The sequence below is a fragment of the Mandrillus leucophaeus genome, unplaced genomic scaffold, assembly GCF_000951045.1.
Source record: "Mandrillus leucophaeus isolate KB7577 unplaced genomic scaffold, Mleu.le_1.0 Scaffold153, whole genome shotgun sequence".
In the NCBI taxonomy this organism is placed as follows: Eukaryota; Metazoa; Chordata; class Mammalia; order Primates; family Cercopithecidae; genus Mandrillus; species Mandrillus leucophaeus.
This window is the reverse complement of record NW_012101510.1, coordinates 607,786-620,574: the sequence shown is the minus strand read 5'-3', so window position 1 is coordinate 620,574 and position 12,789 is coordinate 607,786. Positions and strand designations below refer to the sequence as shown.

At 39.0% G+C, this 12,789-nt stretch overlaps 1 protein-coding gene across 2 annotated transcripts in view; it reads left to right on the top strand.

Annotated features, from left to right (window-relative positions):
* The window catches only part of TTC19 (tetratricopeptide repeat domain 19), a 41,399-nt gene that overhangs the window by 7,318 nt on the left and 21,292 nt on the right, over positions 1–12,789 (top strand). For both annotated transcript variants that reach the window (XM_011975241.1, XM_011975242.1), the window contains 3 exons: positions 452–508; positions 823–884; positions 3,097–3,191. In XM_011975241.1, coding sequence (XP_011830631.1) covers positions 452–508; positions 823–884; positions 3,097–3,191 — 214 coding nt within the window. The remainder of the gene's footprint in view (positions 1–451; positions 509–822; positions 885–3,096; positions 3,192–12,789) is intronic.

Genomic DNA, 12,789 nt, shown 5'->3' with positions numbered 1-12,789 from the left:
TAGCTGGGACTCCAGGCGTGTGCCACAACACCTGGCTAATTTTCCTATTGATTGATTGATTGATTGATTGATTGATTGATTGTAGAGATGGGGTTTCACCATGTTTCCCAGGCTAAATTGAGGGGACTCTGTAATCAAAAAGATGGAGAAGCAGAATGACTATTAGGAGACAGTTTGTAGTCTCTGCCACAGTGGGTTTGGATAAGAAGTTAATCTCTGAGGTTGTTTTCTGCTCATTAGAGAGTAGTTTAAGGTACATAGAGGATGTTGGGGGTCCTGATATTTTGATCTGTTTTCCTTTCAAAAGGGTACTTTTCTGTGTGTGAGTGTGCATGTGTGTGAGTATATGGGCTTTACAAGGAATGATACATCAGATTGGTACTTAGAATCCGGGGCCATATATATATAATGGGTCCCAATTAAAAGAAAAATCTTTTTCTTATGCTTTTAGGCTGAACAACTTTTTAAAGCAACAATGAGTTACCTCCTTGGAGGGGGCATGAAGCAGGTAAGGACATTGCCTAGTATTGGCCCCTCACTGAAGCAGTTTTCAGAACAGTCTTGTCTGCTGAAAACTCCTGCTAGCCCCACCATACGCTTTGGTCAGGAAAGGTGGAGTTTCCCTTCTGAGATCTGTATACAAATAGACATTCTTTCACTAAATGCAACAGCATGTTCGCCAAGGAATTCACAGTTGGCTAATCACTCTAAAAGAATAAAGACTGTAGCTTTGAGGCCACCGTCAGTCTGGAAGTTGATCCGAAATAATCCATGAGAATATTTGACTTGTTATGAATTCCCTTCATTCTTTTTCTCTCACAGGAGGACAATGCCATAATTGAAATTTCCCTAAAGCTGGCTAGTATCTATGCTGCACAGAATAGGTAAGTACGGCAGCCAGGGAGTAGGACTGTGGACAGAAAAGTTTGACTCTGGGATGTTACATAATATTCATTGCCTGCTGGTCATCTGGGTCTCCCAGAAATTGGGTGCCACACTCAAAAAGTGTTCTGTCCCTCATCTTTGGAATTGTCAGTCTTTTCCAGTTTGCCCCTCCTGTTTCCAGTAGCCTGCCTAGTGGGGCACACAGCATCTCTGGCTGCCCTGTGACAAAGCTAACTAAGTTTTCTGTTGCTGCTTGAAGTGGGAAGGGAAGTTAGAGTTACAACTTTAGTTTAACTTTTTTAGAAGAGGAAAGAGCAGTGTGAAAGCTGCTGGGGATAATGTATTAATACTCTGAAGAAGCCATTTTGCTGGTGTAGATAGAGTTCAAAGATGAAGCATCTAGAATGTAAGCAGAGAACTCCTCTAGAGAGTTGTATTTGGGGTGAATTTAGGGAGAGACCTAAGACTAGCTTCACTTAGGGTTTTAGTGGTGCAGAAGTTGGTGCGAGAGGTTTGGAGTGACACGGAGCCTGATGCTGTAGAAAGGGTGCTTACTGAGACCAGGCCCTGGCACTGGTCCCTGCTGTCCTACTCACCAGCTCCTTTATTCTCATCAGGACCTGCAGAGTCTCCTTGCATTCTGATTGGACACTAGATAGGCTAGAGCTTCCTAGAGCCTTTGACTTCATGTCTTTTGAGGAGCTTTGAGCTTGGCCTATGCCAGAGAACACTGCAGCTTGGTCAATCTTCCTTGGAGTTGTAACAAACATGCCTAGTTCTTGATTGGGTATGAACTCCTAGGGTAAGAAGAAGCCCGGAGCTAATAAACGTTGTTGAATAAGACAAATTCATAGTCTTATAGACGTGAAAGCTAGTAACAATTAGCCTCTAAGTTACATGGTATACTGTACTTTTTATTTTGTTTTATTAAGACAAGCATGAGACTAAAAAAAGACATGGCCAGATCTGAGGCTTCGAAAGGCTGATATAAGTTAGGAGGGGAATTGTTTGTGGACCTCTTGCTCTGACTGGGAGCATCTTGTGGGCAGCGTCCACTTGCCCTGTGTTATGGCTGGAGAGGGCCCTCTTGCCAAGTTTTGAGTCTAGGGAAGGAAGGGGATGCTTCTGTTCTTCTGAGAACAGAGCAGAACAGTAGGGTCGTAAGTTCTCCCCTGGCAAAGCACTAGAGAAAAGATGAGCTTTTAGTGCCACTTCTGTAAGAAACTAGAGCCAAAACCGAAGAACAAAAACCAAAACTGAGTTCCTAAATGGAGAAGGGATTTCTGTCACATTTCCTCTGCATCTCTGTAAAAAGCAGCAGTCAGCCAGCCTGCTTGGGTTAACTGAACCCTCTCCAATTGATTGAGGGTCCAGGGCTACAGAGTTGGGTTAAACGACTTCTATTGCCACAGCTAGGAGTTCCATTTCTGCAAAAGAAACTTTTATCAGAGACCTACAGCTTGAAATAAATATAAAATGACTAAAGCTCCTGAGAAGCTGTATGAGGTCAACAGTTGGAATCCTCACTGCAGGGTGGCCTGAACCTCTGTTCAGGGTAGTATTACTTTGAACAGAGGTAAGACTTTCGCACATGGAGAAACTGATTCCCTGGAGACCATCTGTTAGTGGGAGATGATGAAGACCGCTGGCTATGTCAGTTATTAAAATTAGGGCAGCATTCCTAGCTTTTTGTGTCTTAAGTTATATTAAATGGATGACTTTTAACTACTTTGAGAAATGGCAGATTTGACACTCCTTAGACTTTAAACAAAGTTCCTTCTTCCCATTTTACACTTCTTTTACTGGTAATGTTTAAACTGAGCTGCAAAAATGAAGATAAAAAAGGAATTTATGAAAAGGTAAATGGGCCGGGCGCGGTGGCTCACGCCTGTAATCCCACCACTTTGGGAGGCCGAGGCAGGTGGATCACCTAAGGTCAGGAGTTCGAGACCAGCCTGACTGACCAACATGGAGAAACTCTGTCTTTACTAAAAATAGAAAAATTAGCTGGGCATGGTGGCGGACACCTGGAATCCCAGCTACTTGAGAGCTGAGGCAGGAGAATCGCTTGAACCCGGGAGGTGGAGGTTGCTCTGAGCCGAGGTTGCGCCATTGCACTCCAGCCTGGGCAACAAGAGCGAAACTGCATCTCAATGGCAAAAAAAAAAAAGAAGAAAAGGTAAATGGCTGATTATTGATTTTGCTTTACAGACAGGAATTTGCTATTGCTGGCTATGAATTCTGCATTTCAACTCTAGAGGAAAAAATTGAAAGAGAAAAGGAATTAGCAGAAGACATTATGTCAGGTAGGAAACCCATTGTCTGGGCATCACTTTTCTCCACAAAAGGCTTTACTTTACACTTTGAGAAATGGAAAGAGATCTAAATTGGGAAGAGGGAAAGTTACCTATCTTTAAGGTATCAGCAGAAGTTTTGGAATAAGATGTTTTGTTTAAAATATTTGCTGTTTTGGTGGTTTTTTTTTTTTTTTTTTTTTAACCCCCTTGGTGACATGTTTATAATTTATCTGTTAACTTTTAGTTACATATAACTTATGGAAAATTGGGGAGCAGAAGAAGAAGGTCTTTCTTTTATTATCTCTTAGTTCAGCTACCAATCAAAATGCTTATTACATTTTAGCCCTAGATATACAGCAAATTAAGAAAGAAGAGAAAAAAGCTCATGTTTTTGCAATTCATCCTCACTCATTCTAGAGACTAGGAATAGAACTGGATGAGCAGGAAGTTCTCTAGCTCTCCACCATTTTGGGTTTCTTAATTTGGGTTGAGGTATTGAGAATTTTCAGATTTGACATTTATTCAATACCTACTCTATACCAAGAGCTATCGAGATGGTAGGGATACAGCAGTCAACTCTTCTGTACCGAATTGTCTTCTAACTCTCTCTTGAACAGACAGTAGTCCCCTATTATCCATGGGGGATATGTTCCAAGACCCCCAGCAGATGCCTGAAAAGAATTCTAATACACTGTGTTTTTTTCTTATACATATGTACCTATGATAAAGTTTAATTTATAAGTTAGACACAGTAAGAGATTAACAACAATAACTTATAGAACAATTATAACTATATACTGTTAACAGTGTCACAGACAGAAGATTCATTCTTATTGTAGATCTTATCAACCTCAGCATACAGTTTTGTTTTTTTTCTTATTGAGAACTTTCACCTTTTCATTAAAAGGAAGCACTTTATGACTTCTCTTTGTCATATCCAAATTGCCAGTATCACTACTCTTACACTTTGGGGCCATTATGTAAAATATGGATTGCTTGAGCACAAGTACTGTGACACTGTGGATTGATCTGATACCTGAGACTGCTGCTAAGTGATTGAGGCCAGGTGCCGTATACAACTTGGGTACACTGGACAAAGAGGTGATTCACATCCTGGGCAGGATGGAGTGTGACAGGGCAAGATTTCATCATGCTACCCAGAATGGCATGCAATTTAAAAACTTATGGATTATTTCTGGAATTTTTCATTTAATATTTTTCAGACCATGGTTGACTGCAGATAACTGAAACCCCAGAAAACTGTGGATTAGGAGGGATCACTGTACACCAATTTTTTTGTTTTCATCACTCCACTGAAGCTACCTTTATCAAAGTCACCAAATCCAATGGTTACTTGTCAATCCTTAATTTACTCATCAGCAGCTTTAACTTAGGGGGTCATTGTCTCCTACTGAAAATACTTTCACTTGGCTTCTGGGATGCCTCAGTGGTCTCTCCAGTGAGGTGAACAGACTTCCCTACCTCTTAATGTTGGCAGGCTTTAGGGCTGTTTTCAGTCCTATTCTCTTTTCTCTCTGCCCCCACACCTAGGAGATATCTTTTAGTTCCATACTTTTAAATACTACATTTACACCTTCAGCCCCAACTTGCCCCCAAATGGCAGACTTATGATTATGATTGCCTACCCGACATCTTGACTTGAAGTCTAATGGTCATCTCATACTTCCCATGTCCAAAATAGATCTTTTCAGTTTTGCCGCTCACAACTTGTTTCTTCACCAGTCAGCCCCAGATTTGTAAATGGCACACTACTCATTTAGTTGCTTTGGCCAAGAACCTAAGAATTGTCCATGATTTCTTCCTCATTCCTCGTATCTAATCCATCAGCAAGTTATATTGGATCAGCCATCAAGATATATCCATACTGACCACATCTCATCCCATTACCCTACTGCTTTGGTCCAGGCCATCACTGTTTCAAGACCTCAGTACCTTTGTATCACCTTTAGAATAAATTTAGAATCCCTGCGTGGACCTGTAAGGCGCTTATGACCTGGGCCCACCCACCTCTTCCACGCCATCTGCTGCTCTCCCCTCGCTTGTTCCAGTCTCACCACACTGGTCTTATTCTGGCACATTCCAAGTTCAGTGCCGCCTCAAGGTCTCTTTGCTTGATATTCCCTCTACCTAGACTGTTCTCTCTTACCTTTTCCTGGCCAACTCCCGTACTTCACTCAGGTCTCTGCTCAAATAGCACTTCCTCAGAGTCCTCTCCTCACTAAAATTATCATCTCTTCCCACCTTACTATTGCTCTACTCCTCCTTCCTTTACTTTTCTTCATCACACTTGAAAGTAGAGGTGTGTGTGTTGTGTGCTTGTGTTTGTTTCTCCACTAAAAGTATGTTTTTGTTTAAAAATTTTTAGTCTTTGTCTTCCTTATCAAAGAAGGATAGAGACTTCATCCATTATGCTCACTGCTAAATCCTCGGTGCCTAGAACAGTGCCTGGCACATAATAGAGGCTCAATAATTACTGAATGAAAGAACAAAAGACCCAAGAAAGACCAACAAGTAAATCCAGTTTCAGTGCAGTGTGGAAGTGCTTTGAGGAAATCCACAAGAGGTGTAAAAACAAGTCTAGCTGTCAAGTAAGTCACTTCTGAACTATTTACACCTTTGCTATCTTTCTGTGGTTTCTTAGGAGTGTAAAGCTGTATTTCCTGACTCAAAAAGTAATTCCAGTGAACACTGAAGAAAACTGAGAAAAGCACTAAGAAGTAAAGATCATCTATAATCATACTACTAAGAAAAAGCTACTGTTTTTACTACGGCTTTTCAGGTTACATTTTAAGACATAAATTTGGGATGATACTGTATATCCCACTTTGTAACCTGAGTTTTAAAAATTTAGTAACATATTGTGAAAACACTTTTTTTTTTTCCCCAGGCAAAGGAATTCTTGTTGGATAGAGCAAACTAATCTCTATTATAAATATTATTTTTACATTTTACTAGGTGTGCAGTATAGAAAATGTGTTACATGATTCTTCATCTTATTTTTTCTAGAAAAGAAATAAATTCCTACTTATTCAGTTTTGCACAAAGCAAATCCATTATCAAATTTATGTGCTTTTTATTGACACAACTATCTCTATCCCAGGAGAGCATTACTTAATTACGTAAAATTACATTACTTACATAAAACCTTGCTCTAGGGTAATTATTTTGTTACCTATGTTGTAAATATATACTTACTGAGGAAATGCCCATAAAAAATTAAGTGAAAACTTTGGTTACAAAACAGTATAGTTAGTATGTAGACTAATGATAGGAATGGAACAAAGGCTTAATGATAGATATCAAAATATAGGCAGTGATTCTCTTTGGTTGGTAGGTTTATAGGGAATTTATATTTTATTTGTGTTTCTCTGAGTATTCTATAATTTTGCACAAATTTATATTTTTCTTTTTAATTTCCAATGTTATCTATTAGTATAAAAAGTCAAATAATATTAATAGTACAAAGCTTAATTTAAGAGAGCATTTTCTTGCTACCTCACCCCACCCCATCTATTTTTTTTTATTGTTTTGTTTTATTTTATTTTTTTGAGACGGAGTCTCGCTCTGTCACCAGGAGTGCAATGGTGCAATCTCGGCTCACTGCAACCACTGCCTCCCGAGTTCAAGTGATTCTCATGCCTCGGCCTTCCGAGTAGCTGGGACTACAGGCGCCTGCCACCACGCCCGGCTATTTTTGTATTTTTAGTAGAGACGGAGTTTCACCGTGTTAGCCAGCGATCTCCTGACCTCGTGATCCGCCCGCCTCGGCCTCCCAAAGTGCTGGGATTACAGGCATGAGCCACAGCGCCCGGCCCCTGTTTTCAGCTCTTAAACCAGTTTCCTCTGGTATTTACCTTCATATTTCTCAGTAATATAAATTGCTGTTTCCTAATTCATTATTTTCAGAATCTGTTGATTTATGGGAAAGTGAATATTTAGTGCAATTTCTGCTTGTGTCTATATTATGAGTGTATGAATAGTGTTAGCTGCTGAGCCAAGTAACATGATTACACAATTACATTTCCTTTTGTGTACATTTTGCTTCCTCTGAAGTTAACTAGGTTTTTTTGTGGCTCCGTTTGTTACGTATATGTCAGATTCTTCACTTTTATATATTGCTTGCTTTCTTCAATTCATAAGCTTTCCCAGTGTTCTAGAGTTCATGTTGGCTCACTTTTCATTGGCATGGCTGGCCATAGGCATTCAGTCTTCATCTTCCTTTTTTGTTTGTTTTCGTTGAGACGGGGTCTCACTCTGTCGCCCAGGCTGGAGTGCAGTGGCTCGATTTTGGCTCACTGCAAGCTCCGCCTCCTGGGTTTAAGCAATTCTCATGCCTCTACCTCCTGAGTAGCTGGGATTACAGGCGTGAGCTACCACGCCTGGCTAATTTTGTATTTTTAGTAGAGATGGGGTTTCACCATGTTGGCTGGCCTGGTCTGGAACTCCTGACTTCAGGCGATCCGCCCGCCTCAGCCTCCCAGTGTTGGGATTACAGGCGTGAGCCACCACGCCCAGCCATGTTATATCTTTTTCATCCTGTAACTTTCATTTTAGTGGTATTTGGGGAAGGAGTGGAGAGGAATGTATGTGTTCAGTTCAGAATAGTAAATCTGTTATTGGGCATCAAGATGGTGTCCAAACCTGTTTTTTTAAAGTGGCTTCTTAGCACTGAGATTTCCAAGTCAAGAGTAGCACATTTTAAGGTTGTTGATGACTATTGCCAAATTGCCATTGAAAGGACTGTGTTAATTTACATTTCTTGGTCTGGCTATTTATGTGCTTTGTGACTTTAGTCAAATTACTTAATCCCTGTGTGCTTTTTCTTCAGTATGGGATTAAGAGTAATATGCATAGGACCTTTAGGAAGGTGGAATGAGTTAATACATAAAAAGTACTTAGAATAATACATTGTAGCTGCTCAAAAAGAGTTTGTTAGTGGTTTTTATTATTGTAATAAGGCTATGTCCTCCTTCCCAAAACTCATTAATTTTTATAATCTTTGTTAGCTTGATGATATGGCCTTGATGCATTATCTAGCATTTCTTTGATAAACAGTGAGGTTTATCTTTTTTTTCTCACCATGTCTTAGGGTGCTGAGAGGTTTATCTTTCATTGGAGCTTTATTGTAAAAACATTAATCCTTTGTCTCTTGGGTTTTCCTCCTGATTTGTGTTTATAGAGTGGTTTTTTTTCTAACAAAAAGGGAATGTGAAATTAACATTTGTATAAAGAATTATGAGAATTGGCCAGGCACAGTGGCTCATGCCTGTAATCCCAGCACTTTGGGAGGCCAAGGTGGGAGGATCACTTGAGGTCAGGTATTCAAGACCAGCCCTGGCAATGTGGCAGAACTCCATGTTTACAAAAATTATCTGGGCGTGGTGTTGCACACCTGTAGTCCCAGCTACTCGGGAGGCTGAGGTGAGAATCTCTTGAGCCTGGGAGGTGGAGGGTGCAGTGAGCTGAGGTCCCACCACTGTGCTCCAGCCTGGGTGACAGAGCAAGACCCTGTCTTGGGGCGGGGGTGGGTGGGCGTAGGCGGAAGATGATTGTGAGTATAGACAAGGGACCCAGCATTACCAGTACCTTTGGAGCTCTTCCTACCTGAGATAATACTCTCCTTAATCTTGTCACTATCATTCAATGGCGCGATCTCGGCTCACCGCAACCTCCACCTCCCAGGTTCAAGTGATTCTCCTGCCTCAGCCTCCCGAGTAGCTGGGACTACAGGCATGTGCCACCACGCCCGGCTAATTTTGTATTTTTAGTAGAAGTGGGGTTTCTCCATGTTGGTCAGGCTGGTCTCAAACTGCCGACCTCAGGTGATCTGTCTGCCTCAGCCTCCCAAAGTGCTGGGATTACAGGTATAAGCCACCATGCCCGGCCCATTTGCTTTTCTTTAGTTTTACTCTGTGTCCCTTAAGAAGGTGTCATTTAATTTTTGCATATTGCTTTTAAAAATTTAAATAGGCTGGGTGCAGTGACTCATGCCTGTAATCCCAACACTTTGGGAGGCCAAGGTGGGAGGATCGCTTGAGCCCAGGAGTTTGAGACCAGACTGGGCAACATGGTGAGATCCTGTCTCTTCAAAAAATAAAAAAATTGCCTAGGCACGGTGGCACATGCCTGTGGTCCCAGCTACTTAGCAGACTGAGGCAGGAGGATAACTTGAGCCCAAAAGGTTGAGGCTGCAGTGAGCTATCATAGTGCCACTGTCCTTTAGCGCAGGCAGTAGAGAGAGACCCTGTCTCAAAACAAATTAAAATTATATAAATGAATCGTAATATGTATTCATTTTAGGGCATTTTTATTACTTGCACGAGTAATCTTTTCAGAATTAGATCAGAATTCATTTCCAATTTCCTTTGCTTTTATTCGTCTTTAATACATACTGAGTAGCTGTTCTGTGCCAGGTATTCTAGGATTTGAATAGCAGCAAGTAAGGTAAAAGTCCCTGCTCTTCTGGAGCTTAATGCTTAGAAGTATTTTTCAAGCTTTGAAATCGTATGCATCCTCACTTACCTTTCCTGATAATTTTCTATTTTTCTCCTTGTATTTCTAAACATTTTTAATTTAACTTTTTAGTATATCTGGAATTTATTTTGGTGTGAAGCTGGTGACTATTTTCTTACAGATAGTAATCAATCTATATGTACTAATTAGTATATACTTGGGTTTCTTTTGGGGTTTTCCATTCTGATGTATTTATCTGATGAGTTTTATAACAGTATACATTGTTTGAATTATATATTTGAGTTATATGGTAGGACAGTTGACACATGCTTCCTTTGCAGAATTCCTTCCCACATTTCACTGTTTTCACATGAATTTTAGAATTATTTTTTCAAGTTCCTAAAGTGCCTTGAAACTGAATTATCAGATTTGCATTATATTTACAAATTAGTCTGAGGAGATTGCCATCTGAATAAGTTAGCATATCTTTGACTGCAAAGAGCAGAAATTTCAGCTAAATTAGGTTTACCAGTAAGGGCATTTATGTCAAGTAACTGGCAGTTCAGTGACAGGGAGCAGGCTGTTGAGTTAGTTGATAATGTGATTCATTGAAATCATGAAGGAACAGGCTCTTTCCATCTTTCCTCACTCATGTATTTTTTTCCCATGCTCCCCTGGTGGTTGAAACGTGAAACTAGCAATTCCCAGGAATCTCATCCAGAAATGACAGTGTCCAGAGGAAAAGGAGACTTCTTTGATGTTTCTCATAGGATCAAGGTAATCTTTCCTAGAAGTCTCCAAGTAGATTTATCCTTACTTCTTATTGGTTAGAATTGGGTTACATGCCATTTCTAACCCAGTCCTTGGGAAGAAAAATGGATTATCATGATTGGCTAAAACTCATCAGTATCTTTTCCTGAGGATGTGAGTCATGTGAGAAAAGAACGGATACTGGGACAAACCAGCTGCTCTGCTAGCAAAGGAAAATCTTTGTAATAGTGAGCCGTCTCACTGAGGAACATTCTATAGCTCCTGCTTATATTATAGTTTTCTTCATATAAATGGCAGCTATTTATTAAATTTGATTCTAACTGACTCCTTGACTGAATTCTGCTTTTCAGTTGATATTCACACTAATTCCAGATTTATAATCATACATTCCAGAAATGATGGTACAGGTGGAGCATCCCCCAAAACTGAAGCTTTCTGAGTGCCAACATGATGTACAAAGAAAGTACTCATTGGAGCATTTGGATTTGGGTTTTTGGTTTTGGGATGCTGGCAGTATCCAAAGCAAATATTCCAAACTCAAAAAATCTGAAATTTGAAACACTTTTGGTCCTAAACATTTCAGATAAGGAATACTCAAGCTGTAATTGTTTCCTTCCAGAGAGTTATACTACTGTCTCCTTTCCCCACCCTTTATAAAATTAGTTCATTGGCGTACCATCAAGAAATAGTAGTAATAGGCAACTTAGTCTTATATCCAATTTGGTACCAAACTATGTGACTAGATTTATTACTATTATATATCTAGAGCAGACCAGGCTTGCTTGTAGGTTAATTGCTTAGTACCTGCGTAGTGCTGGATAATATTTAATGCTGATATGTAACTTTTGTGTTCCTTATGAGATCCACAGTAAATTTCTTATTGTATTGTTTGTACTATTGTATTTGTATTATTTGTTATTGCAGGATTGTATTAATGTGATAAAATGAATTGGGATGCTTTATTTTCTATTCTGAAATAAGTGTATGATATTACATTGGAATGGTCTGTTCCTTGAAAGTTGTAGAGTCTATCATGCCAGATGGACCAGAACTCCTGAGTTAATTCTCTGACAGATTTTTTTCTTCCTTCTTGATTACTCATGTATTTCTTCCATTTTCTTAATTTCAATATAGGACAGTGCTAATACATGATAAGCATTAATATCTATTGAATAAATGAACGTATGGGTGAACAAATTTTATAACTTACTAATTTCCTAGAAGAAACTTTAAGGAATTATATTTTTAAAGCATATTTTACACTACTCTTAACATACCTGATATCATCTTCCTTTTCTAGTTCCTAATTTTATGGATTTCTTTTTAAATTAGTAAAAAGATGTTTCCCATTGATTCTTTCCTCCTCCTTTCCTTGAAACTTTTTATTTTTATATTTTAAATAAAACATTTCTAGAAAGTTATTTTTGATGACGTAATATTTGGTTTCATGAGTGCTTAAAGTCTGGAGCCTGAGTTCAGATTCTGGTTCTACCACTTACTAGCAGTGGACAAGTTATTTAACTTCTCTATTCTCAGCTTCCTTATCAATAAAATGAAAATAATAATAGAACTTACCTCGTAAGAGTTACGAGAATGAAATGCTCCAGGACTATGACCGGTACTCATTAGGCACTGTTATGTAAGAGTGTGTGGAATGTGATATATTTACTAATCTTATTTATTATATGATTTGGCACCTATATTTTACTACTCTCAATTTATGAAGGACCTTCCTGGCTATTGTATTTATAGTTTCTCCTTGGTTTTTGTTAATTTTGTTGATTCATTCAAAAAGCCATCTTCTGGTTTCATTAATTTTCTTTATTGTTTTTCTGTTTGCTATTTCACTTATTTCTTCTCTGTCTTTATTGCATCTCTCCTGTTTGCTTTGGGTTTATTTTGTTCCCTTTTTTCTGGTCTCTTAGGCAGGAGATGAGGTGACTGATTTAAGGTTTTGCTTCTAACATAATTGCCATTTATAACTATAAGCTTTAGCTGCATCTCATTAGTTTTGGTAAGGTATATTTTCATGTGTCTCAAGTATTTTCCAATTTTTTTTTGGATTTCTTCTTTGACCCTTTGGATATTTAGGAATATATAATTTCCACATATAGTGAATTTCTCAAATTTTCTTCTGTTGAATCCAGTTTCATTCCATTGTGTTCAGAGAACAACTGTGCATGATTTTATTTATTGAGACTTGTTGTATGGCCTCACATATGGCTTATCCTGGAGAATGTTGCATGTGCATTTGAGAAGTATGTGTATTCTGTTGAATGGAGTTTTCTATGAATGTCTGTTAGGTCTAGTTGGTTTATAGTGTTATTCAAGTCTTTTGTGTCCTTACTGATTTTGTCAAGTT